This window comes from Delphinapterus leucas, chromosome 17, assembly GCF_059928025.1.
Source record: "Delphinapterus leucas isolate spDelLeu-1000000601 "Yukka" chromosome 17, BTC_Dleu_Yukka2, whole genome shotgun sequence".
NCBI classification, from domain to species: Eukaryota; Metazoa; Chordata; class Mammalia; order Artiodactyla; family Monodontidae; genus Delphinapterus; species Delphinapterus leucas.
Genome location: NC_143145.1, coordinates 46883557 through 46911348, shown reverse-complemented (window position 1 = coordinate 46911348; position 27792 = coordinate 46883557). Strand labels below are relative to the sequence as shown.

The window sequence follows — 27792 nt, the reverse complement described above, 5'->3', positions numbered from 1 at the left end:
CAAAATACACATTCTAATGACAGAGATTTGGTTCTATTATTTTCACAAACCAAAGTACAGATTTCAAGTTATTTCACAAATCAGATGATCAAATGAAAATGGACATGAAAACATTTAGTAAATTATTATGTGTTTTTAAAAAGAGGTGCTGCTGTTTAAAAATAATTTACATGACAGAACTTGGCAAAGAGTAAACAAAATCATTAGTAATAACCCAGAAAATGTGGAAAACTAAGAAAAAGGCCCAACGAATTAAAAATAGAACATATCTTTCATCAGATTTGAGATAAGGTATATTGTGTGCTTTTAAAAATATGCATAAAGCAACTTTATACTGCACTTAAATGATTTGAGAAATCCAAAACATTTTCTCTTATAAATATATACTCTACGACTAGATGTAATATTTGGGCAACATAAAAGGATCCTGTAGAAATTTGTTGCTGCCAGAAATCTGGGATACAGAGTTAAAGATGGAGTGAATAAGGCATGGTAATGCTTTGTACAATTTATAGACAGCTCATATAAAAAACCAGCTATCAAACAGCATGACTATAAGGAATAATAGTTTATGTGGAGGCTAGAGATGATGAACAAAAGGAAAACTGCAGCTTTAGATTAGTATTTTAGAAATAGTAAATCCATACTATTTTAAGTAAAAATGGATGACTTTATTATATAAAATTATGTTGGCAGAATACAGAAAATTACTTCTCTTTTACCTTTACATATTTATTTTAAGTACTAAGCAAAATGCAACAGTTGGAAGAACTCGTGACGAACTACCAAAAGGTATTCATTTGGCAAAATTATTCAAGTTACAAAATGCTAATTAAATAAATGCACTTCAAAATACATGAAGTGTAATACAAGTGTATGAAAGTAGTGATCTTAAATTATTGATTTCTTTACCAAAAACTAAACACAAACAAGAAGCACAAGAGAAATACTGTCAAGTTAGACAGAAAAGAATAAATCAAACATATTGTTTATTGGGATAATTAAACTAAATAATTTTTAAAGATAACCAAACAAGTAATTAGGATTCAAAAAAGAATAATAATATTCCAATACTATATATTTTTTCTACCAATAAAAGAAGGAAGGATTTGTAGGCCAATTGAATGCTATAGACCCAGGTGCCTATAAGATCATTTGCACTGAGTTCTTCTTGGTAGGTACATATGAACTTCACTGTTACTCAAAGGTGAGCAAACTTAGGCATTATGAAGGACAGGAAAACAATTATACCTGCAACAGGGCAAAAAATTTACACATTAAAGTGATCAAATGCATCTTTAGCATAAAACTAAAATAATCTGCTTACAAATAATTCTTTTGCACTTTAGTACATCAGGGCAAAGATTTTACCCTAATGAAAAGGCAAATGGGAGGTCTCTGATAAGGTGACATCTTCATAGCTAAAAAAGAGATACCTATTAGAAAATTTGCATTCATATCTATAATCTCCGTTGTAAAAAAATGAATCAAGTTCATAATTAAGCTATTTAAAAAATATAAGGTGATAAATGAATAATATGTCATATGAATCATATTGCCAAATCATTATATTCTATACACATAAGTGCTATTAATAAATACACTCAATTCATTCTACAGGAGAAAGAATTGCGAGACTTAATTTCACATTTCAGAATTCCTGAGTCTTAGAGAAAAATAAGTACCAAAAACCAAACAAAATAAGCCTACTCTACAGTACGGCAAATAATACAAATCTGGGCATTAAGTTAACATTACTTATAGTTTTAAAGATGAAGACTATGGGAAAAATATATATGTACTTCAATGGAATTATAAACATGATTTTAAAGCTTGGTTTTGTAGAAAGGCGTTTTGATCAAACAAGGCCACCTGAGTGACATCTTTAATGATGGTAAGCCCACCACTTTAAAGGAATAACATCTTTATTTCAAAGCCTAATTATGAATATAAAAAGAAAAAGAAGTTTATTTTAATAAAATGTTTTAGTAAGACTGCAATAGGACAGCCCTTTGATGGAAGACCTAAGGAGGGTAAAACCAATGTAATGAAATTAGAACTCAAGTTCTAATTTGAGCCACCACCCATTTAAATAATTTCCCTTTTGCTTTGCATATTACACAGTGAAACTAAAAAAGGTATCTTAAGAGCACTTCAGTCCCACAATGTAGGATTTAAGCTTGTGTGTATCGGTATAATTGATCCTTACAAAAATACATTCAAACAAAAGTTCATGTCTATTTTCTAACTAGCAAGGAAAAGGAAAGCAAAGTGGTCCCACCTAAAACAATTAGAAAAAAAAAAGAACAACACCGTTTATCCTTTCTGGAAAGACTACCAAAGCAAAGAATGTCCAATAATATTATACATTTAAAATTGCATACTTTTACTCATCTTTATAAGTAGGAAAGATGCTTACAACTATTCATAGACTTTATAAATAAAGACACTAAGCAAAAAAATATTTGGATTATTTCTCTATTCATAAGTACCCATAAAGAAAACAATGAAGAAAAACTAAAGTGCAGACCTATAGGCCATTATGGGTATAATAAATGATAAAGAGTTGCAGCCAAAATTGCATCTACATTTACACTTACCTATCCAGAAAATTATTCTTGCTTTTTAAAAAATGTGCAATTTAAAAACTAGTCAGTTTCTGTTTTGTTTTGTTTTTTTGTGCTGTAATACAATTAGAACTTGCATCTGCCCACTAGCGAGGGGACTGCTAGACCTTGGACCACACACTAGGCTCTGACAATCATACATTTCATTAGAATCATACAATATTGATTCCACCTCCAGAAAATGTTAGGGTCCTCTTGTTGTAGAATGAAGAGCCACTGATATTTGGTTGATTGCCTTTAACCAGAGAGGTTTTCAGTTCCATTTCGCAAGCTACAATAGCTGCATTCAATTCCACTTGAGCTCGATGAACTACATAAAACATGAGGCCTATACTTATAATAATCTGTGAATAAAAATAAAATATTACAGTTAACAATATTTTACATGGAAAAAGGGGAGAAATATATCCAATAAATATTTGTCTTAGAAATGTTACAAACAGGATGCTTGTCAAATACCGTTAGGTAAAATTTTTAAATAGTTTACACACAGTTGTCATTTATTCTTCCTTTGGCTGCTGGGTGTGGAGGGCCAAAATCTACAGGGTAACCATTATATGGTATCCGGTTAACACAAGGCAACTATACATCCCTTTTAGTCCATATTAAATGATGTTTGTTTGATACAAGTCAAGCTTCTCTCTTTGTACCAAAAAGTTTCCTTCAAGGAATAAAAAAAATTTCTACAATAGAGGTAAAGCTGGCTAAACTTTATTAATGTAATAATGTAGTATTATTTCTGTGCAGAACTATAAATGTCCATAGGTATTTTTAAGCCCACTTAGAGAGAAGCACTACCATTTGCAAATGACCTACCTGGTGCAGCCAAAATTTAAAATATTAAGAAACACTTTTAAAAAATGAAATGCCGGACTTCCCTGGTGGCGCAGTGGTTAAGAATCCACCTGCCAATGCAGGGGACACATGTTCAAGCCCTGGTCCGGGAAGATCCCACTTGCCATGGCACAACTAAGCCTGTGTGCCACAACTACGGAGCCTGTGCTCTAGAGCCCACGAGCCACAGCTATTGAGTCCACGCGCCACAACTACTGAAGCCTGTGTGCCTAGAGCCTGTGCTCCACAACAAGAGAAGCCACCATATGAGAAGCCCACGCACCGCAACAAAGAGTAGCCCCTGCTTGCCACAACTAGAGAAAGCCCGGGCACAGTAATGAAGACCCAACACAGCCAAAAATAAATAAATTAATTTAAACAATTTTAAAAAATGAAATGACAATAAGCTTCAAAAGAAATTAACTAGAGATTGTGAACACGAAACTGTCTATACTTTTCAAAACAAAAACAAAGGAACATGGTGAGGGGAAAAACGCCAGTCAAAGGGATAACTAGAAAAAGCTTTAAACTGAAAATCAGGTTCTAGTCTTGGTTTAGCCACTCACTAGTGCTGTGATTTCAGGTAAGTCCCTTTAAACCACATGGGCTTCTCCCACTGTCCAAAAGTTGTGGTCCCTCTGTGCTTAAACATTCTACATACAATTCAGCACAATGAATGTCTAAGCAGTCTATATCTTTTAAATGGTATTTATTCCAAAGTTCATTTTAAAGCAGTTCTTTAGAGTTCGGAGCAAATATTCTCAGTAGATATTTTTTTTTTTTTTTTTAAACACCTTTATTGGGGTATAATTGCTTTACAATTGTGTGTTAGTTTCTGCTTTATAACAAAGTGAATCAGTTATACATATACATATGTTCCCATATGTCTTCCCTCTTGCGTCTCCCTCCCTCCCACTCTCCCTATCCCACCCCTCCAGGCTGTCACAAAGCACCGAGCTAATATCCCTGTGCCTTGCGGCTGCTTCCCCCTAGCTATCTACCTTACTACGTTTGTTAGTGTGTATATGTCCATGACTCTCTCTCACCCTGTCAAAGCTCACCCTTCCCCCTCCCCATATCCTCAATCTCAGTAGATATTGTTTAATGTCCCAGCAAGCTTTCAAAGGCTGCTCTAAGCATAGTGATCCTTAAATATAACACTGTTTCAATTAAGCCTACCTGTAATTTTATGGGAGAAATATTCTAGATACAAGTGTTGAGGGAGGTAGGGGGAAGGGCAGGATACTGGGAGTAAGGTAGGTTGAGTAGATGGGGGAACCTGGAACTTGCACAAGGGAATCTGTACATGAAGCGAATCTGTACATGAAGCGAATTACTTAATACAATTCTAAGCAAATTAGTTTTATTTTATTTTATTTTTTATGTTATAGGAAACAAAGATTTATTTTATTCATCCTTATTTAAAACATTTTCTTTTTTAAATAATTTTATTGGAGAATAGTTGATTTACAATGTTGTGTTAGTTTTAGGTGTATAGCAAAGTGATTCAGTTACAAATACACATACATTCATTCTTTTTTAGAGCCTTTTCTCATATAGGCTACCACAGAATATTGAGTAGAGTTTCCTGTGCTATACAGTAGGTCCTTGTTGGTTATCTATCTTACATATAGTAGTGTACGTATGTTCACCCCAAGCTCCTGATTTATCCCTCCCTTGCCAGTTTCCCTTTTGTAACCATAAGGTTTTTTTTGTTTCGTTTTTTTGCGGTACGCGGGCCTCTCACCGTTGTGGCCTCTCCCGCTGCGGAGCACAGGCTCTGGACACGCAGGCTCAGCGGCCATGGCACGCAGGCTCAGCAGCTCCGCAGCATGTGGGATCCTCCCGGACCGGGGCACGAACCCCTGCCCCCTGCATCGGCAGGCGGACTCCCAACCACTGTGCCACCAGGGAAGCCCCAAATTAGTTATTTTAAACGTAGGCTTTTAAATCTTGTCTTTGTTCTCTAACATGTGAGCTCTCTTAAAAACACAAGATATACTTATTGAACACCCTAAGTGTGATACTATGTGGATGGTGATACAATGTAAAGAGATGAAAAAAATGTTAACTAATTGGGGGAGGGTGTGGATGAGATACTAAGTTCTGCTTAGGACATGCTGAATTTGAGGTGCCTATTAGATATCCAAAGCAATTCAGTGAATGGGTCTAAAGGTATGGAAAGAAGGCTGAGCTGAAGATGTGTATTAGGGAGTCCTTGCAATAAACATAATAGCAGCAACCACAGTAACTGGATTTACCAAGAAGAAAAGTTTTCAGAGTGAGACTAAAAAGCTCTGGCTAGAATCTTAAGGAAGACCAAGTTAGGGGTGAAAAGAGAAGGAGGTGCTGATAAATGAGCCAGGCAAACAGCAAAAAAGATCAGGAGACTGTTATCAAAGAAGCTAAGAGAAGAAGGTGTTTTTAAAAGGCATAGTCAACAGAATCTTAGGTTGCTAAGATGAGAACTGTAAAGTGTATCTGATTTAGAGAAGGTTAGTGATGAAAGCTTGAGGGAAGAATTTGGTGAGGCCACAGAAAATAAGTTTAGAACCACTGAAAAAGTCTTTTGGGTTCCCAGCAAGGGTGAATGGGCTACATCTTTACATGGGATTTTCCCCCAGATGCCTTTCTGGAGCCCAGGGCCTGGCAATGTGTACTGACTCTTCCCAACAGCCCAGTGAAGTGGACAAAACAAAAAAACAAAAAACTTTTTAAAAAGTTTCCCTATTAAAACAAAAGAATAAAAAAAAAAGAACAAAAAGAAAAACAATAAAACAAAAGAATCAAACACAAGTAGAAAGACAAGCTTTAAAGGGGAAAGCCTATAGAAAGTGATTTCTTCCACTGTTAACTGAAAAGCAAGCCGAGAGTATGAGCAGAACATAAGAGGGTTAGTACATTTCTTAGTTGGAAATTGAGGGGTTTCCCATTTGAAGGCTTTTGATTTTTCTGTTAAGCAAGAGAGGTAATCTGTTGAGAATGAAGAAGGAAGCCAGGAGAGGAGGAAAAAACTGTGAGGAGGGTGAGGATAAGTCTGAAATAGTCATTGAGGAAAATGGGGGAACGGGAAGACAAAGGAAACAGAATATAGGGCAGTGTTGAGAAACCAGCTGAAGGTTTGCAACCATGAATTAAATATCACCAATTTGCTTGGTCGTATGACTTCCCCAAAAGAGCAGGTGCAAAGCAGATCAAAACTTGCATTTATCTAGGATTGGGGTTTTGGCTGATGAGTACACACAAAAATATATGGAAAAGATGAACTGAACTGACAAACCATGGAATCTAAGTTGGATTTCAGCACAGTAAATACTTGTGCCTTCCTCTGAACATCTGTTTGGTATTTCTTTGATTTTACAGACACTGTGGACTCTATTTAGGTGGCTACAGTGGGAGGCAAATTTGTGGCTCATTTCTAGCGAATATGAGGAACCTCATGTTATTTACTCTGCTGACTTTAACCTACGCTTCATCCTTTTTTCCTATGCTAATTTTCTCCTTCAAGATGACTTCTTTCTCCTCTCTTTTTATTCTCCTGTATATCTTTTGTAAGCTAAATTAAATTCTCCCTGAAACAAATTACAAGTAACATCATCAATATATCCAATCAAGGCATAAACATGCCTTCACTTTTTTGTTGTTGTGGTGGTTGTTTTTTGTAAATGTCTGGGCTAAGAAACATTTACCTTTTTCCCCCTGTTTTGTATCCTAAGCTTAAATAATTTGCCAATTCAAGCAAAGGGGTAAGAAATCGCTTAGAAAAAAGAACATCCTATATTTTAAGAAGCATCACTGACAAATGCATGAACTAGTTTGTTCTATTACAATTCCATTGATTATAGTTGAGTAATTTACTAAGATGCATAGAAATATAAAGTATCAAATAGTGAATATCTTCTGAAAACTACTAATAATGAGGAATTCTAATTACAATGTCAAGAAAAAAAGATGTTTCAAATTGTTTTCAGGAAACTTGAAAAACATAAAATATGCTTAAATATACTAAAAAAATCAATCTGAGAATGTAGTGTACATCAGAATCTTAGAGTACCTTGGGATGATTATAAACATAAATTATTAACATAGATACTACGTAACACATAGAAAGTTTAGTATGTGATTGGCATGCTACATTAATAAAAATAAACCAACTGTAACAAAAACTCTAAACCTATAGCAGGTTATCTTAAAAAAATGTAGCTCTGAAGAAAAAATAGTAAAGAAAAATAAAAACTGACTTCCTGAATATCAAAAATATTACAAAATTTTTGTTAAAGCAAGCCCTTTCACTGACAAGCTTTATTTATAGTTTAATGTAAATATTCCTGGGCTTACTTTGTTTACTAAACTTGTACTGCATAAGCACAAAGAAAATTAACTCTGGCTTTATTTATCGTAGTATTTTTAATACAATATAGTACCTCAATAAATTGAGAATACCACTAACAGTAAATTTGCAATGTGACACCATATATTCAATAACAGTATAAATTAAAACTTACAAAGTCAAGGGACCAGTAAGTTAAGTCAGCTATCTCACTAGTATTATCTGCTCAGTAGACTGTTGGTTATGAGTGTGGTCTCTAGAACCAACTGCCTTTGTTCAAATCCTGATCCTACCCCTTGCAACTCAGACATTAGACAAATTATTATCCAATGGTGTGCTAGTAAACTAGCTCTTAGGGATCAGAGGTGGGAAGCTTGACTTAGAGCACTTGCCATTTTCCATAACTGTAGATACCCCCATCATGACCAATTTCAAGCTACCAGTGTGACATCACTGAATGTACAATTGGCTCGAGATAATAGATAATAAAATTATATGCCTACGAAGGTTTTGGTAGGCATTAAATGAGCTTAAATATATGGCATATAAAGCATTCAATAAATGTTAGTGACCATCATCATCATCTTACTAAATCATCAAAAATTATGGTGATTTTATATTTTGGTAAATCTCAGGAATGAAATGTATCACAAGCAAATGAATTTTTAACTCTTCCTGCATGTAATTTAAGGCACTGAATAAGTCTGCCTACATAGCAGGATTTTCCTCTTTTATTAACCTCTTATATTGAATTGTATGTACCCCAAACTATGCTATAATCTGCATGGTAGTAATCATTTATTATACAAATATTATTTGAACTTATAATGGAATATTTCTATACTTTTTATAAAACAATACTTTCTAAAAAATTTTTGTTCACATCAAATTGTACTAGAAATAAATTTACATTGCCAGTATAATAATCTAAAAAATACAAATAGAAGAGTTCAATACCTTCAAAATTTGAAGGTAAAGTAACTAAGATAAAAACCCAACCCCACCAAATCTCATTATCTTTAGAAATGTAGTATTAACACTTCATACAAACTCAAAACAGAATATTTGATTTAGTCATGACTTTGAAAATAATCACTGCAAAAAGAAACCTATTTTTGTCATTCCTTTTTTTGTGTTTAAGAGAATTTTCAATAAGTGTCAATTCAGTTCTGTATATTTCCATATATCCACACAATTAAAAATGTAAGTGTTGTCAAAATATGAAGTAGTAGTGAAAGAAGAAAAAGTGTAAAAAGGAAAAAATCTCCTTAAATTATTTTCAGTGAAATTTCTTAGATTTAAATCAGTAATGTCATACAAAAAGGAAACAAAAAAACATAAGCCTTGGCCTTAAACTCACCTGTAAACAAAAAACAAAATATCCACTAACACTTTGTTCTGCAATGACATCTTCCATGGTCCTCAGGGTGGTACCCAAATAAGAATTCAGGAGCTGGGTAGGAAGCAGTCCAACCGAAGATGCCATCAGATAGTTGGGTAAGGAGAGATCAGTAATCTAGAAGAGCAGATTAAATGGAATGATTCATTACAACATAAAATTTCAACTTTACATAAAACTGTGGTACAAGTCTTGCTAGCAGTTTTCCCTTGGAGTAGAGGGAGCTGAACTATTTTTCAAAGCATTCTGGTTTTTAAAAATGATTATAAAGGGAATACATACAGAATGTAAAAGATGAAATAAAAGTTTAAAGAAAAATTTTAATATTCTATTATTCTGCCATTGAAAGCTAACATTTGTGACTATTGTTTTTTCCTTACACGTAAATAAAATGTGCACACACATAGATCACTCTGTAAAAACAGTTTTTTAAGTCTTCCTCATGTCATTTAAATATTCTTCATAAGCATACTTAAATGGCAATGTGGTCACTGGGCTTTGAAGCCAAGTAACTCTAGAATGACATTTACGGGCGGAGTCTTTGAATATCAGTTTTTTCATTTGTAAAATGAGGATAATAACCACTACCTTACATGGTTGTTGTTAGGATCAGAAATATTTGTAAATATCTTAACAAATGCTAGCACATGACTGACACTCAAAAAGGTAGAAATTATTATTATTATACAATTACACTATTGGGTTGGCGAAAAGGTTCATTCAATTTTTTTCCATAAGATGGCTCTAGTAGCACTTAGGTGTCTTTAACTTCATTCGAAACAATTTTGTTAGATTGTATTGTGACAGCTGTCATATCAGTGTGCATTTAAAAAATAACATCAAAATTGAATTTTTGTGTAGCCATTTTAATATTAAAGATGGAAGAAAAAAAGCAACATTTTCGGCATATTATGCTTTATTATTTCAGGAAAGGTAAAAACGCAGCTGAAACGCAAAAAAAGATTTATGCAGTGTATGGAGAAGGTGCTGTGACTGAACAGTGGTTTGTAAAGTTCCGTGCTGGAGATTTCTTGCTGAACGATGCTCCACTGTCAGGTAGACCAGGTAAGTTGATAGTGATCAAATCGAGACATTAATTGAGAACAATCAACGTTAAACCACATGGGAGATAGCCAGCATACTCAAAATATCCAAATCAAGCATTGAAAATCATTTGCACCAGTTTGGTTATGTTAATCGCACTGATGTTTGGGCTCCTTGTAAGTTAAGCGGGGGAAAAAAGCCCTTCTTGATGGTATTTTCGCATGCGATTCTCTACTTAAACGTAACAAAAATATTCTGCTTTTAAAACAAATTGTGATGGGCAATGAAAAGTGGATACTGTACAATAATATGGAATGGAAGCGATCGTGAGGCAAGCGAAACCACACCAAAGGCTGGTCTTCATCCAAAGAAGGTCATGCTGTGCATATGGTGGGATTGGAAGGGAGTCCTCTGTTATGAGCTCCTTCTGGAAAACCAAACGATTAATTCCAACGAGTACTGCTCCCAAGTAGACCAACTGAAAGCAGCACTCAATGAAAAGCGTCCGGAATTGGTCAACAGAAAACACATAATCTTCCATCAGGATAACGCAAGACTGCATGTTTCTTTGATGACCAGGCAAAAACTGTTACAGCTTGGCTGGCAAGTTCTGATTAATCCACCATATTTACCAGACACTGCACCTTCGGATTTCCATTTATTTAGGTCTTTAAAAAATTCTCTTAATAGGGCTTCCCTGGTGGCGCAGTGGTTGACAGTCCGCCTGCCAATGCAGGGGACGCAGGTTCGTGCCACGGTCCGGGAAGATCCCACATGCCGCGGAGCTGCTGAGCCTGTGAGCCATGGCCGCTGAGCCTACGCGTCTGGAGCCTGTGCTCCGCAACGGGAGAGGCCACAACAGTGAGACGTCCGCGTACCACAAAAAACAAACAAAAAAATATATATATATTTTTTTGTTGTTGTTGTTTTGTTTCCTCTTAATGGAAAAAAGTTCAATTTCCTGGAAGAATGTAAAAGGCACCTGGAACAGTTCTTTACTCAAAAAAAGTTTTGGAAAGATGGAATTATGAAGTTGCCTGAAAATGGCAGAAGGTAGTGGAACAAAACAGTGAATACATTGTTCAACAAAGTTCTCAGTGAAAATGAAAAATGTATATTTTATTGTTACTTAAAAACCAAAGGAACTTTTTGGCCAACCCAATAACACTGTGTGGATGTAGCACAATTTAACCATCCTTTTACTGTAGAACATCTAAAATTGTTTCCTTATTTCTTTGTGTATATGTGATTACGTATTTTTTTTTTGCTATTATACATTCTTTAAACCTATATGAAAACCTTTCTATATTAACCTCTGTGGGAGAACAGTGTCTAAAATATCCCCAATAAATCCATCTCATAGTATTCATGCCCTTGTGTGATCCTCTCCCCTAGAGTGTGGGCTGGACCTAGTGCTTTCTTCTAGCAAACAGACTGCACAGCATAAGCGATGAGATGTTAGTTCCAAGATTAGGTTACAAAAAAAACAGGACTTCCATCTCTCCCTCAAGAAGGTAAGTTACCATGTTGTAAGCAGCTCTATGGAGAGGTCCTTGCTGTACCAAGGAACTGATGCCTTCAGCCAACAGCTAGCAAATACCTGAGACCTGCTAACAGCCACCAGAGTAAGCCTGGGAGCAGATTCTCCCCCAGTGGAGCCGTAAGATGGCTGCACCTCTGGTCAACATCTTTTTTTTTTTTTTCTGGTCAGCATCTTGATTGTAGTACTGAGAGAGAACCTGAATTAGAGGCACCTAGCTACGCTGTACAGGAATTCCCGACCCACAGAAACTGTGAGATAATAAATGTTTATTAAGCCATTCAGTTTTGGAGTGATTGTTACACAGCAAGAAATGACTAATATGCAACTCCATTATTTTAGGAAAGATCATTTGGAATGGAATTACTGGATCAAACAGTAAAAACTGTTTTCCCAAAAGGTTCACAGTTTTACATACCTATCAGTAAGTAATGTATAGGTGTGTCCATTTCATCATACTCTTACCAACTTTAAGTTTTAAATTTCAATCTTTCTTAGTTTGATAGGGGTAAAAATAATGTTTGATCATTGTTTAATCTGTACTATTTTAATTTATATTTTCATTAGTTTTAAATATACATTTGCACTTCTTTATGGCTTTATTTGTTCACATTTGCTCATTTTTATTGAAATGTTAAGTGTTTTCTTATTTATTCATGATATTTATTCTTTTTAAGGGCAACTTTTTGTCCATTATATGTGGTAAATATTTTCCTTTAAAGTGTCTCTTTAATTTTATGTTTTGACATTCAAATGTTTCTAAATTTATACATGTATTATTTATATATATTATTAATTGTTTCCTCTGATTTTCCATTGCTTTTAGCTTAAGAATGTCTTTTCAGATCCCATTGTTAATTTCTTCCTATATTTCTTTTATTATATTTTCCTTTTAATATTTACCACTTATTCCTTCTGCAATTTATTTGAATTAAAGGTGAGGATTCCTTATTCCTCCCTTTCCCCAGTAGCCAATTTTCCTAGCATTATTTATTGAATAATCAATAACTTCTCCAGCAACTTATGATGTTTACTTTATTATAAATGAAGTTACTGTATATAAAGGGCTCTATTTTGGGCTCTAATACTGTCCACTGATATCTTAAACCTTGTGTTGAAACCAAATTATTGTAAAGACTATCAGTTTAATATCTCATAAGGAATTTCCCATCCTTCAAATCCCTATTACTCTTCTTTCTAAAATTTGTATAACCTTCTTACCTATTCATTTTTACAGATACATTTTAGGATCACTCTGTCACTCAAAAAAATTAGTAAATATTATACTAGGATTAAGGTAAATTTATAAATTAATCTGGACAGAGATGCCATCTCCAGAATATTCAGTCCTCTTATCAAGAAATGTTTTTATAATTACTTAAAAATCCTCCACATTTCTTACTAAAGTTTGGTAGTTTTATTCACATGTATCAGTTATTTCTTATTAGTTTATTTCTAAGCATGCTGTGTTATAGTTGTTGTTGCTACTGCCATTAATTTTGAGAATAACTTTTCCACATCCTTAACTGGGTATTACTGTTATATAAGAAAGCTAGTGGCTATTTTATTAAATTTCACTTTCATTAATTTTAAGAGTCTGGTATTTTAATCAGCTACAGGTTACTCTATAACTACAATCTAACCTAATAATTATGTAAATCATGTTTTCAATAAAGATACATTTATCTCTACTCATAGATGATTAATTGGAGATACACCACTGCTGGTTTAGAAAGAATACTGCAGTGACTGCTTGTTAAAGATTCACCTAAACAATTACTGACTCAAAGACTGCTCCATGCAAGATGCTCTGGTAGGTGCCTGCAAGAGAGGCAGTATGACACAACTTTTACCTTGAAGAATTTACACACTGACAAGTACACACACTACTTCAGAAACAGGCAGAAAGGGAGCCTTGAGAAGAACTACACAGAAAGTATTAAAGAGTAAACAGGGATTAAAATCTCTGTAGGAGTGGGGGGGCCAAAGGGCAATATTGTGGAATAAGAGGAATTTGAAATGAACTCCACAAGCTAATATGGGTTTGGCAGGCAAAGACAGGTGGGATGAGGAAGTTCAGGTGTTCCAAGAAGAGAATGAATAAGGACAATGTGGTAGGGAACATACAGGATGTATTAGTAAAGTTAGCAGTACAGTTTGGCTTATTTATAGGGCAAGGGAATCCTGTAAAATAAAGACAGGGCAAGTATTTGGGGTGATACTTGTTATGGGCCTTGGGTGAAAGGGGAATGAGTTTGTACTCAGTAGAAAAGCTCTGGGGAGTCTAATCAAAGAACGACATGAATGGGGCTAAGTATTAGGAAGGTTCCTCTATCACTCTGGAGCACTTACAGGAATGGAGAACTTTCTTTAGAATTAAACATGTCAAATATATAAAATAAGTAAATATGACAAAAATGAATCATAAAAATTATTACACTGCAGTTAATAATAACATTATATGTTAGGGAAGTTATTTTTAAAATAAATATTTAAGTTCCAAAATATCAGAATGCAAAGCTTCAGTTCATAATCTTTAAATGTAATGAAGTTTCTCCAAAGAGAACACATAATTGACATTCATGGATGACATCAATAATATCCAAACGGCTATTTTAAGAACAGATATCATAAATCTGAAACAACCCTGCCACTTAACTCTTTAACAAGACCCTTGTCCAAAGCATAAATCAAAGTTTATCAAACGTTTCATAACCGAACCTCAGCCTTCAGAAAAAGCAAGTGTTATTATTTAAATACGGTTCTTTTCTGAAAAGCTGCATAGCTAAATAAAGCAAAGAAACTAATTTCAGGTAATCATTGTAAACTGTTTTGCTGGCGTGTCAAATAATTTAACCAATAGAACAATAATACACACACATACAGTTTTTCAACTATTACTAAGTGTATTAAAGATAAACAGTTTCTAAATTATTCTAATATGGCATTTCCTATAAGCCACGGTCCTATTCAGAATCTGCACCTAGTTCCAGTCTTTGACAAACAAAGCTAATGTAGAATACCTGTTCCCACAAAGAGACCCATCCAACCTTCTTTCCCTGGTAAGCCTTTACCCACTGACTTTTAAAAAAACATGTCTCCCAATCCAAAAATGGGCAGAAGACCAATAGACATTTCTCCAAAGAAGATATACAGATTGCCAACAAACACATGAAAGAATGCTCAACATCATTAATCATTAGAGAAATGCAAATCAAAACTACAATGAGGGCTTCCCTGGTGGCGCAGTGGTTGAGAGTCCGCCTGCCGATGCAGGGGACACGGGTTGGTGCCCTGCTCTGGGAAGATCCCACATGCCGCGGAGCGGCTAGGCCCGTGAGCCATGGCCGCTGAGCCCGCACATCCGGAGCCTGTGCTCCGCAGCGGGAGAGGCCACAAGAGTGAGAGGCCCGTGTACTGCAAAAAAAAAAAAAACAACATAAAACAAAAAAACTACAATGAGATATCATCTCACACTGGTCAGAATGGCCATCATCAAAAAATCTAGAAACAATAAATGCTGGAGAGGGTGTGGAGAAAAGGGAACCCTCTTGCACTGTTGGTGGGAATGTAAATTGATACAGCCACTATGGAGAACAGTATGGAGTTTCCTTAAAAAACTACAAATAGAACTACCATATGACCCAGCAATCCCACTACTGGGCATATACCCTGAGAAAACCATAATTCAAAAAGAATCATGTACCACAATGTTCATTGCAGCTGTATTTACAATAGCCAGGACATGGAAGCAACCTAAGTGTCCATCGACAGATGAATGGATAAAGAAGATGTGGCACATATATACAATGGAATATTACTCAGCCATAGAAAGAAACGAAATTGAGTTATTTGTAGTGAGGTGGATGGACCTAGAGTCTGTCATACAGAGTGAAGTAAATCAGAAGGAGAAAAACAAATACCGTATGCTAACACATATATATGGAATCTAAGAAAAAAAATGTCATGAAGAGCCTAGGGGCAGGACGGAAATAAAGACACAGACCTACTAGAGCATGGTCTTGAGGATATGGGGAGGGGGAAGGGTAAACTGTGATGAAGTGAGAGAGTGGCATGGACATATATACACTACCAAACGTAGGGTGGATAGCTAGTGGGAAACAGCCGAATAGCACAGGGATATCAGCTCGGTGCTTTGTGACCGCCTGGAGGGGTGGGATAGGGAGGGCGGGAGGGAGGGAGACGGAAGAGGGAAGAGATATGGGAACATAGGTATATGTATAACTAATTCACTTTGTTGTAAAGCAGAAACTAACACACCATTGTAAAGCAATTTTACTCCAATAAAGATGTTAAAAAAACAAAACAAAACAAAACATGACTCCTTGTCCTACTTTCCAAAAAGACATTAAATGTGAGCCTAGAGTATTCCCACTGGAATTCCTGACTACAATACCCTGGGATCTTGGCTCAGGACTGTTTTCCTACTCCAAAGACTCCTAGAAATCTCAGCCTAGGATGTCAGTGTTATCCTGCTGGTTAGATTCTGTGATCAGAAATACTCCAGTGAGTGTTCCAGGGATGGTGAATGCTACCTGATAGCCATCTTCCCATGCTTTTTTTTTCTTATTCTCAGAGGTACTGTGATTTACTTGGAGATGTAACTCACTTGTCTGGGTCAGTAGGGGTTACTGTAGAATATTACTTTACCATATACCAGATAGATCCTGAAAACAAAGACGTGCCCATCTGAAGGAAAAAAAAGAGAAAGAAACCCTTAATTCTGAATAGCAAGAGCTGATTCTTCTCTGAACACATATTTTTGAAGCTGACAATAAGAGAACTCTGTCTTTAGATGGATCACTCAGATGCTCACTGAACCTGAGGCCTGCTGTCCTTTCAGGCACGGCACAAAGCACAGCTCCCCTGGCAATCCTGCCTCCAGCCCCTCTGCTTTCTCTATTTACGGCTGTTTACACAACGGCTTTACGGGCTTTAATTTAACACACTAAGAAACTTTATCATTTTTACAAAGAATATCTTGACACAGATCGAGTGAAGAATATAAAGCTGATCTGTGTATGGGAGAACTCAAATTTTATCCATAGCTTTGTGAATCTCTATTAGTTTTGGCAAATTACACCTTCCTGTATAGGTGTGTTTCTTAGTTTATATAAAAGCAATGCTGCTTATTGACAAAGTTACTATTAAAGTAAATTCCAATTAAAATATATATTTAGTAATATTATACAGAAAAAAATCATGAATCCCTATAATAATTTTTAAGGAATGGTCAAAAGAAGTTAAAATGACTACATTTGCTCTTTTCATCTAAATATTATTGATAAATTATATATTTTATAATATATATCCTAAATATTGATACTTACTCTCAATATTTCAGAAACAGAGAGGGAGAAATAGTCAACAAATGGCAAGTAGTTTTCACTTCCAGAAATATGAAATTTTAAAAACTGGTTAAAGGAAAAACATTAACTGCCCATTCCCTTCCCTCCCCAAAATACCTCTTTCAGTGTTCCCAATCTCAGTTGCCCTAGCTAGACACTTCAGAAGTCAGTCACGCCACTCATTCTTCCCTCATTCTCACAGCCAATCATCTACCCTTTCTTATGGATTATACCTTTTACATATGTTAGAAATCTACCCATTGTCTGTCCCTATTCCTATTCAGTCTCCCCCTCTCTAGTCTTGATACTCTAGACCTACCCTCCACTCACAACCTATGCTAAATTTTGCAGAAATCTTTTAAAAATGCAAATCCAATCCTGCTTAAACTCCTTCCTACTGCCATCAGAATGAAGGTCAGGTTCTTCAACATGCAAACTGCTTCATGACCTGGCCTCTGAATGTGTCATGCTTCACATCACACTATGTTCCAGACACATCAAAATTCTCTTGTTCTTAGAACATTCCTTGCTCTCTTCTTTTTGGGCCTTTGTACATTGTTCCTTCTGGCAAGAACACTTATACCCTTCCTCCCACTCCTTTTATTTGGGCAAAGTCCCAAACTAGCTTGCACTACTCAGTCATCAATTTCTCTAGGACACCTATCCCAAGCTCCTAAGTCTGCATTAAGAACTGCTCTCAAGTTCTCTGACAGACACTATTACTCGCCAAGTCCCTTCATACTAGAGAGTAACGGAAGGTTTCACCATCTGTTTGCCCTTTACCCCTTCCTCAGACTATAAGTTTGTAAAGGAAGGGACCCATCTGTCTTGTTCCTCATTGTGTCTCTAGTCTTTAGTATGATGCCTACTATATATCAGGTACTAAATATATGTTGATTGGATGTAGACTGTACCAACATTAAAATTGTTTTGTTTATAAATGTGGAGACTTATAATAGTTGCCAGTTTATAAACAGGCTAGGGCAAAGTCCACTTGTAATTGGCTGTTCAGAAACTAAACATGCTTTCCCCCTTCCCCTCAGAGAAATAATGTATTAAATGGAAATTAATTCATTATCAGCAAAATATTAGCCTTGATATATCCAGAATGTTTTCTCCACTAGACTGCAAGCACCCTGAAGGATCTGGGATGGCTTTATTCATTGCTATTGTATCTCTAGCATCTAGAACAGCAGTGGGCACAGAGTAGTATCTATCAGTTACTTGTTGAGTGAATACTGAATGAACACTAAAAGCATTTCCAGTAACCTCTGAGGTCAGCCTGTTATCAAGGTTAAGACCCTCTGTTCAGGCAGCAACCCTGAATGTACTGAGAAAAGTCTTGCTACTGGAAAAAAAAAAAAAAAACCCCAATGAGCCAAGGGCTCTGAGAGACCCCACAATAACAGGTAGAGAGAGCATCAGTGTAGAGGCTTCTACTGACAAGAGATAGGACAATAAATCTGTCTACAATGCAGAAACCATCTTCATATATACAGATTTTTTCATTAGTTTACTATCCCTAAATTAGGAACTGCTTTTAACGGTTCCTAAATATTTTAGGGGTCAGTGATCCATTTGAGAATCTGATTAATACACACATTGAACCTCCTCCCCAGGGGGGAAAAATATATATATATATATATCTTACGGCATATAATTCTGGAACATGAGTTAAAAAGATCTTCTTTATAGAGTTATGACAAACTATAGGTTTATTACTTCTACTCATTCAACAAAAATTTATCAAATGCCTTATACACGTAAGGCCCAGGTCTAAGCAAGGATAAAGATACAAAGATAGAAAACCACAGCTGACTGTGTGGTCATTTTAAGTCATTTTGTAGTATACTTAATGACCAAAATGTTCATTACATTCAGTAAAAAGTCACAAAAATCATTTATAACATTCACCCACAATGTTATATAATGAAAACACATGCATTAACAAATGCAAAGACTAGAAAAATAAACACTGAAATGTTACTGATTTTTCTTCTTTGTACTTACTATACTTTTCAAAGTTTTTACAATGAATACTTATTTCATAGACAGAAAAAGCAAATATTGTTAAAATAAGTTTTAATAAGACTCTCTGTCTCTAAAGAAATTTTTTTTATCTAGGAAGGGGTAATAAGATATACTGTATTCATTACTATGATACAACAGGCTAGAGATACAGATTTGTGAATTCTAACCCCATATATGACACATGAAAACCACAGAAGCTGGTGAGATAACTGAAGAGGCACAAACAGGAGAACACAGTTTTGAGGACGCAACAGCCAGCTATACTCAGTGGTACTGTGAGGTCTAAGGATGTGGGCTAAGGTGGCATGACATTTTTCAACTTGGTCATCATGTCTCAACCTTCAAGACTTGATGACTCCAAGCTCCTTCAAAACACAGACTGTGCCTCTGTCTTTCTATTCCATCTGAACTGTACCACTGGCAATGAATCAGTATCCTTTAATAGTAAGAAGAAATAATCATTAGATATACTGGTACAGTGACAAGTATCATGACCCATCATCTGTGTATGAATGAATGAGTATATCTATAATACAGAATAAGAATGTAATAAGATGAGAAAACATTTTTATAAAACATACTATCACCAAACTGTTAAATAAAAAGTAATGCTAGTTACTCAGAACATTTGTCTTTTTAAGAGCAAACTCTGAGACCCGGTCTAACCTCTCTCATTTTACAAATAACAAAAACTGGAGGCCAGATCATTAAATGACTTCACCAAAGTCACACAGGAGCTGAGACAGAACCTAAGGTCCCCAAAGAGTCCATGAGGCTAAGATTTTACCATTTTTCTGGTCTTTCAGTCACTAGCTAATAAAATACTTTTATTTAATTATCATAAATTTCAGTTCGATTGTGAACTAAATTACTAGAAGTAATGTATCTTTTTCTTGATTACTCAAGGCAAACTCTAGGAAAATACATTACAGTTACATTTGCTTCAACTTTGTCTTTAATCTTATTTTGCTGTCATTATTTTAGTCAGTACACCAGTTTCACAGCTCCCTGCCCCTCCCAAAACAAACAAACAAAGAACCTTTCTGTTGCTGCTTCTAACCTACTGTGGGCTAATAAAAATAGCCAAAGTAACTAACAGTTAGGTAACATAAAATTCTTTAAAGTGGTTCCACTGAGAAGTGAGCCAGGATGATGGGTCAGGCCTTGTACTTTTAAATTTACTCATTTCTTTTCTTTCCTTTCTTTTTTTTTTTCTTTTTATCCACATATGGTCTTTTTTATAAAAAGGGTTTTGCTAAATACAAAGGTAAAAATATATATATGAGAGTTTAAGGGCCTCCTCCTACAGTTGCAGGGACTCAGGTCTGGTGGCTGTGACTGCTGTAGCTCTAAGGCAAACTTTTTCTGCAAAGTGCCAGGTAGGAAATATCTTAGGTTTTGCAGGCCATAGGGTCTTTGTCACAACTACTTAACTCTGCTGTTTTATCTTAAAAAGAGCCACAAATTGTACATACATGAATGAGCATGGCTGTATTCCAATAACACTATTTACTGATGTTAAAATTCCAATTTCATGTAATTCTCACATGCACAAAACATTATTCTTCTGATATTTTTTAAAATCATTTTCCTGGGATGATGTCTAATTCAACTGTGTAGAACCTTGCCCAGTGCCTGACACATGGGAGGCCCTAGGGCAAGTGCTCTGCAACTATCAATGGAATAAGGAGATCTCTGAGCAACCCAGCTCTGCTCAGATCAACAACAGAATCTTAGGTAAGTTCATGACTCTACAATTTACTAACTGTATGTTTCTGGGATAGTTCTTTCATCACTCTGCCTCAACTACCTTAGCTTAAGATGAGGATTAGGGTTTATATGAGTCTTAAATAAGTAGTGTGTACATGTTAGAAGAACAGTGCCTGGCAGTTATTAAGTACAATATAAATAATGGTTAAATTACAAACAAACAAAAAAAACTTTGAGTATCAATGTCCTTTTTTTGGAACGCAGAGGATAGACAGAAAGAAATAGTAAGTAATGAGCAAGCTATATATTTTACCACAGCTTTGTAGCAGGTATTAGTAAACACATTTTACAACAGAAAGTATGGCTCAAAAGAGTAGCTCAAGACGTCAGAGTAAATGTTAGAACTAAATCTAATTTCAAGTGTGTGATATTTTGTCCTCTATATAACTGCCTATAAGTCACTAATAGCTCCTCAGAGGACTGTTGTGATGATTAAAGAATATCATGTATGTAAATTTGCTCTGCATATTGTAAAGTGGTATACAACATATGAAAAAGAGGATCTTCCATGCTATATGTTTTTATTTGAGGTTTCAAAGATTTAACCATGATGGAAAGAAAATTTCCCATGTGGAATTGTTTGAGAAGTTTTTCTATAACCAAAGTGAAAACAGAGAATGATTTTTAGGATCTCCTATGGAACAACAGCAACAACAAAATCAAACCCCTTTGGAAGTTGCAAGCACCAATATGAATACTGTTACCCATAACAACCAATTATCGTGTAATATATTTGGATTAAAGTTGACATTTCACAGGTGGTAACTTTAAACTGTAGAAGTTCAGATGTCTCCAAGGGGGCATCTTATAGGAGACCTTACAAGAATGCTTTAATGTTTACTCAATACAGAATGGGATGTTATTCTAATGAATGTTTACAGTTTTCAACTTTATCAACAAAAAGGAAATTCTGAGGCTACAGACAAGACTTGCTATGTCTGAATCAGAAATAATCATGTCTACCTCTTAGAATGAGGATGAAATAGTTAACACATCAAAGGGCACTTAGTAATTGTGGAATGATAATAGAGAGGCTATAGAGGTAAGATGAGCACTGGGAATTTATCCTGAGGGGAAAAGAAAACCCACTTGAGAGTTTCCCTGCAGGGAGTACCAAGATTGGATATGCATTCTAGAAAGAGCTTTCTGGAGAGAGAAAAAATTAGAAACCCTTGTTTAAGAAGCAAGGAGACCAGATGGGAGCCTGAGATGCCTGAACCAGGGTAGTGGCAGTGGACTGAACTGAAGGGCCTGGGAGGCAGAATCCTTAAGTCAAGTGCCACAGTCATGAAGACTGCTACCAAACACTCCAGTTCTCTCTCCTTCCTGGCACACACACTGCCCCTTTGAAGTTAGCTGTGGCCATGTAACTTGTTCAGGCCAGTAAAAAGTGAGATTACTTCCAGGTGAAAGCTTTAAAAACCAGTGCGCAATTCACCATGTCACATAAACCAAGTGAAAAATGGTGGCTCTGTCATCCTGGATCCCAAAGTAAAAACGACATAAAGCAGAGACTCCCCACCCCTTCCCCAAACCAAGTTGAACCTGGATCTGTGTCAAGTAAGTAAACAAACCTTTGATTTTTTTCTTTTTTATACTTAAAGAACATATATTTATGAGAAGTCATGGGAAAAATATGGCATCATATGCAATATAGAGTCTATTTAATAAAAAATTTTTTTAATTGTATTATAAATGCTGGAAGCATATATTATAGTCCCCCAAATCATAAAAGCTGAATTCAAAATATAAATTAAATTTATCTCCTTTTCATCATAAACAATAATTCAAGTTGCATTTTTAACAAACCTTTGCTTTTTAATCCACCGAGGTTTGGGGGTTGTTACTGTAAGCATAACTTAGCCTATCCTGACTGAAGCAGTAAGAAACAGTCATCCTAGATACGTGCGCAGATAAGAACAGTACCTAGAAACACACACAGACTGCACGTCTAGAAATCTGTCTTAATGTACAATAATACCTACAGATACAAGATTACATCAAAAACACTGGTCGGGGGAGAGGGGTTAACTATTTCCCAACAGAAACAATGAGTGCATTTTTAAAAGTGGAAAAAATTTAAATATGTCCTTTGGAAATTATATTTCTTATAACCTAAGGATTGATACAATGAAGTGTTATGTACTTATTTTCCATTTCAAGCTTTTCAAAAGTAAGTGTCAGTTTGCTTATCCCTTTCTAGCACACATGGGAGAAGGAAAGAAATAAAATTAAGAATAGATAGGAAGCAAGGGAGAGCACCTTTCCTTCTTCCATACATTCACCTTTTACAATCAGCTCCTGCCTCTAAAATATAAAAACCACTACACCTCCACCACTAAGAATAATAATTGCTAATAATTTTTGAGAATTGAGTATGTGCCAGGCAAATACTCAATGCCTTCACTGCATTAGCTTATTTAAGCCTCATAACTCAGCACAGGCTAATCAAGGACTATTTCCAAAGTCTGTGCCCCTCATGACCACTATACTTCACTTCCTCTTTGAAGTGGGCCCAGATAAATTTCTTTAATCATGGGCATTGATTAAAGATCAATCAATCGTGGACACTGAAGATGAGTTTTAACTGAAATAGCAGGGAAAAGGGATAATTTAAAAGATAGGTAGGGGGCTTCCCTGGTGACGCAGTGGTTGGGAGTCCGCCTGCCGATGTGGGGGACGCAGGTTTGTGCCCCAGTCCGGCAGGATCCCACATGCCGCGGAGCGGCTGGGCCCGTGGGCCATGGCCGCTGGGCCTGCGCGTCCGGAACCTATGCCCCGCGGTGGGGGAAGCCGCAGCAGTGAGAGGCCCACGTACCGCAAAAAAAAAAAAAAAAAGATAGGGAAGAAAAAAACAAAAGAAATATGCCTGGAAAGGGGGCAGCTGTGGGTAGCCTGAGGGGTAGGAGGGCAGAGAGGGTAGAGGCAGAATGAAGTTCTAGAAGGCAGAAGGGAAAGTCAGCCTAAAACAAAAATCAGCCTAAACTAAGCTTTCTTTTCACTCACATACCCTGGGTGAATTCAGTAAACAGTTTTGGTTGAAAGAGCTACTAAGCAGACAGTCAATAATAGAAATGAACAAGATATAATAGGCTATATCCAATGGCTCCACAAACCCCCTGCTTATGGCCAAGAGTGAGAATTTCACACAGTACTACCATGCACTTTTTCAGCTGGTCTGGGGTTTGTAACTCAGCTCCACCACTTGGTAGGTCGGTGATCCTGAACAAGTTCCTGCATGCTTGAGCCTCCATTTCTTCCTCAGTAAAACTGTACCAATAATACCTATTTCAAGAGGCCAGTTTTCTTTTTTTCCTTCTTTTCTCTTGACCCCACAAGGCCAACTGAGAATTGCCCCTTGTCAAGTTTGGTTTCAATTACATAATTACCTTAAATTATTTCCAAGTACGAAGTATAACTTCTTAATCACATGTTTAATATGTTTAAGAGATTACTTTTAAAAAAACCTAATTTTTAATTAATAAATATATAGAGTCCACATTATATACCCGGGACTATACTAGGTATTAAATATACAATGAAGAAACAGAGTTATGGGTTGAGACCCTATCTTCAAACCGTAGTGCAAAGTTTGACTCTACCTAGGTGACCCTGGGTAATAACAACAGTAATGGTGACAAAAGCCAACATGTGAGTGTTTGTTAATCCAAGGTCAGTAGCAGTATTTATTTTATTAATTGTCTCAATAATCCTATGAAGTAGGTACCGTTACTTTCCCCATTTTGCAAATAAGAAAATGAACCACAGAGAGGATAAGTAACTTGACCAAGGTCAACAGCTTCTATGGGGACAATAGAATTCCAGAGCACCAACCCTGTGTTCCAGACTATTAGACAATAGTCTATAAAATATGTATAATCACCTTCTGCAGGGTTAGTTTAGATTAGAAATAATATGTGGGAAAGAGCCTAGGATAGTAGGCACATGGTAGGTGGACAAGAAAATGCACACGGAAATTATACTAGAGAGGAAGCAAACTAAAGGTATGAAAACTATTCAGGTTCCTTAGTTCCCACTCTCTTTCAAAGTCTTAGGATACTTGACCTATTATTATCCAAGGTTGGGTCAAAGTTCATGTTTATAGGAGGTTGTGAAAAGGTAAAAGTTTAAGGAAGTGAACATACCAAACTGCCTGTAAACACCAAACTGTATCTGTACAGAAAACTCCTTATCTATTTCCATGCCTCCCCAAGCTTCAATCTAGTCATTACTGCTGTTGGTTAGAATCAACATGAGATTTGCAAAAGGCATTTAAAAAGAAAAGAAGAAAAAAGAAAAAAATCTTAACTTCATCACAGAGAGGTAGGTTGGTTAGAATTATTCTTAACATAAAACAAAATGAGAAAGTTTCTAGAGACTACCAATTTATTTTTGAGACAAAAGAATGTGTCAGAATAACATAAAATACATTGATTCCTATGGATTTGAGTGCTAAATTTCTTTCTTCACACAGAGTTTTCTTTAGGTCTAGCTGAAGGGTTGAGTTCCTGGGAATCTCTATCTGAACTCTTTGAACTTTAGAATCATTGAATTTGAGGAACTCAGTAACCACTTCAACCCCTTCACCTTAGAAAAGTGGAAAGCAAGGGCAGATAGTGTTAATAATTTGTTCCAAAGACACTAAGTTTGTAAATACTGGATTCCTTTCTTCCAATGGGATGGTTTCCTCACTTCGCAGTGTTTCTATTCCTCAGTCAGTTACAGTGTGATGTACATTAACTAGAAATACCTAAACTGAATAAGCAGAACATATGAATACAAGGCAAAAAGAGCACAGAAGGTGTGTAAAAACACAAATATATTCTCACTGGGAGAAAGGTTGTCTGTCCTATTTTGTTTTATCCTACTACCTAGTGATTTCAAAATGAAGTTCCTCCAAAAAAAGATAAAAAGGAGGCTTCCCCCCATTACACTGTAAAAGCAAATTACTTGATGAAAAAAAAAGCCTATTAAAAATTTTAGGAAACTCCAAAATATGGAGTCTGTAACTACCCTCTACACTGTTTACCCAAACACTTCCTTTAGCCCCACGTTGTTAAAAACTTGAGTCAAAACACTGGATGCATTTACGCAGGTTAGAGAGAAAGCTAGGCATGTGAAGCCTTTACTCCCTGACTGTTGCCAAAGCTGCTACAGAAATCAGATGACAAATGTTTAAAATGGATATTTCCACTCATCTCCCCTCATAGTTAAAAGGGCTCTTCATTTCTTTTTATATCTTTATTGGAGTATAATTGCTTTACAATGTTGTATTAGTTTCTGCTGTACAACAAAGTGAATCAGCTATATGTATACGTATATCCCCATATTCCCTCCCTCTTGAGCCTCCCTCCCACCCTCTCTAGGGCTCTTCATTTTTAATCAAACTCATATGCCAAAAAAGGAGTAGCTCTTTCTCTACCAAATCTCCTATTGAGGGCCGGACTTAGATTTGCTTTATTTGTTTGAGATTTCTCAGGGTACGACGGAAAGTAATTTTAATTCCTGTTGTTAATGTCACTTCTCTGCTGGCATTTTTCTGTTGGAGCGTCCTCCCAGGGCTGTCACAAGATCGCTCAAAAGCATACTTGGAGAGAGATGGACCAGCGGGACACCACTTACCGAGAACACTGCATTCTGAAGCCCAAAAGGTATGGGGGTCAGTCTGGCCAGTGCCACCACTTTCAGGCCACTTCCTCCCTCCACGACGCGAATAACGGCGCTCAGCTTCTCGCTGCTTTGGATCCTGGCGGTCACCCAGGCGGTAAGCAGCCGCTTGCAGACCACATGGGCGATAAAGGTGCCGATGAGGACGCCCACCACCATTAGTCCCATGCCCAGCACGAAGCCGTACAGGTAGCCGGCGGCCACGTTGAGCACGATGTACCCCCAGCCGCAGGGGAACGAGACCACGATGAAGCCCACCACGAAGAGTAGGACCCCCAGCAGCGAGTCAAGGCTCTCCACCCAGAGCAGGAGGTGCTGCAGGTAGCGGCGGACCAGGGCCAGGGAAGCGAAGCACACCGCGGCCAACACGCAGACCAGCACCAGGCTCCGGCACCAACAGGTGCTGCCGAGGCAGCAGCAGCGCCAGTTTCTCACCTCGGCCACGCCGACCACCACGCCGCCGCCGCCGCCGCTCCCGGGGCTGCCCGCCAAGGCCGCGCCCGGCGCCGGCAGCTCAGAGGCCGCAGGCTGACCGTGGTGCCCCAGATAGGCTCCGAGCAAGGCTCCGGAGGCCGCTGCCGCCGCCGCCTCCGCCGCGCTCGCCCCGCCCCCGCGGGGAAGGCGGTCCTCTGAGTCGTCCCCGCCCGCCGCCCGCGGCAGGGCCCAGCGGGGCGGCAGTTCTGCGTGGCCCGGAAGGGTGTCGTGCTGCAGAAGTCGTGGCAGAGTCTGAAGCAAGCTCCCGCCGGGGATCCACATGCCTCGGCCCCAAAGAGGCCCTCAGCCGACCAGTCCCTCCGCCGCCGCCGCCGCGCCCATCAGGCGGCGGCCGTTCATGGCGCCCCGCACGCCTGGCCTTGACTCCCCGCGTTCGCTCAGGTGGCACTAGAGGGCCTCCAAAAAAGGCAAGGACTCGGAGACGGTGGGATGATGCCGCTGAGTGAGAAAACTCCGGACCCCACACAAGCAGTGCCCTCCCAGTTTCGTCCAGAGGAGGCGGGGCCTTAGGCGCGCGGGGCGGGGCCTGGCGGGAGCTACATTTTGGCCCCGCCTCCGTGACGCACAGCCCAGCCGGCTGAGCGGGTAAAGAGAGGGGTAGTGACCGCGTAGGGAGGGCTGGGATGCTGAGGGGAGCGTTTGGGAGGGCAAAAAGATCAGAGAGTATGCGGGCACCGGAGAAGGAG

The 27792-nt window shown here is 37.4% G+C and overlaps 1 protein-coding gene across 1 annotated transcript; it reads right to left on the bottom strand.

Annotated features, from left to right (window-relative positions):
* Positions 1 to 649: 649 nt before the first annotated feature.
* Positions 650 to 27587, bottom strand: TMEM64 (transmembrane protein 64). Its single transcript, XM_022584823.3, has 3 exons — positions 26567 to 27587; positions 9152 to 9307; positions 650 to 2971 (listed from the first exon to the last, which is right to left on the bottom strand). The coding sequence occupies exons 1-3, from the start codon at positions 27365 to 27367 to the stop codon at positions 2780 to 2782; spliced, it is 1149 nt and encodes a 382-aa protein (XP_022440531.1). The 5' UTR covers positions 27368 to 27587; the 3' UTR covers positions 650 to 2779.
* Between the last annotated feature and the right edge of the window lie 205 nt (positions 27588 to 27792).

What these genes read in the sequence shown, in the direction of transcription:
- TMEM64 (XM_022584823.3), bottom strand. Translation starts at nt 27,367, where the DNA reads ATGTGGATCCCCGGCGGGAGCTTGCTTCAGACTCTGCCACGACTTCTG. An exon ending in TTCAGAATGCAGTGTTCTCG is followed by an intron (nt 9,308 to 26,566) that starts GTAAGTGGTGTC and finishes CTGCTCTTCTAG; the next exon opens with ATTACTGATCTCTCCTTACC. An exon ending in ATTTTGTTTTTTGTTTACAG is followed by an intron (nt 2,972 to 9,151) that starts GTGAGTTTAAGG and finishes TTTTATTCACAG; the next exon opens with ATTATTATAAGTATAGGCCT.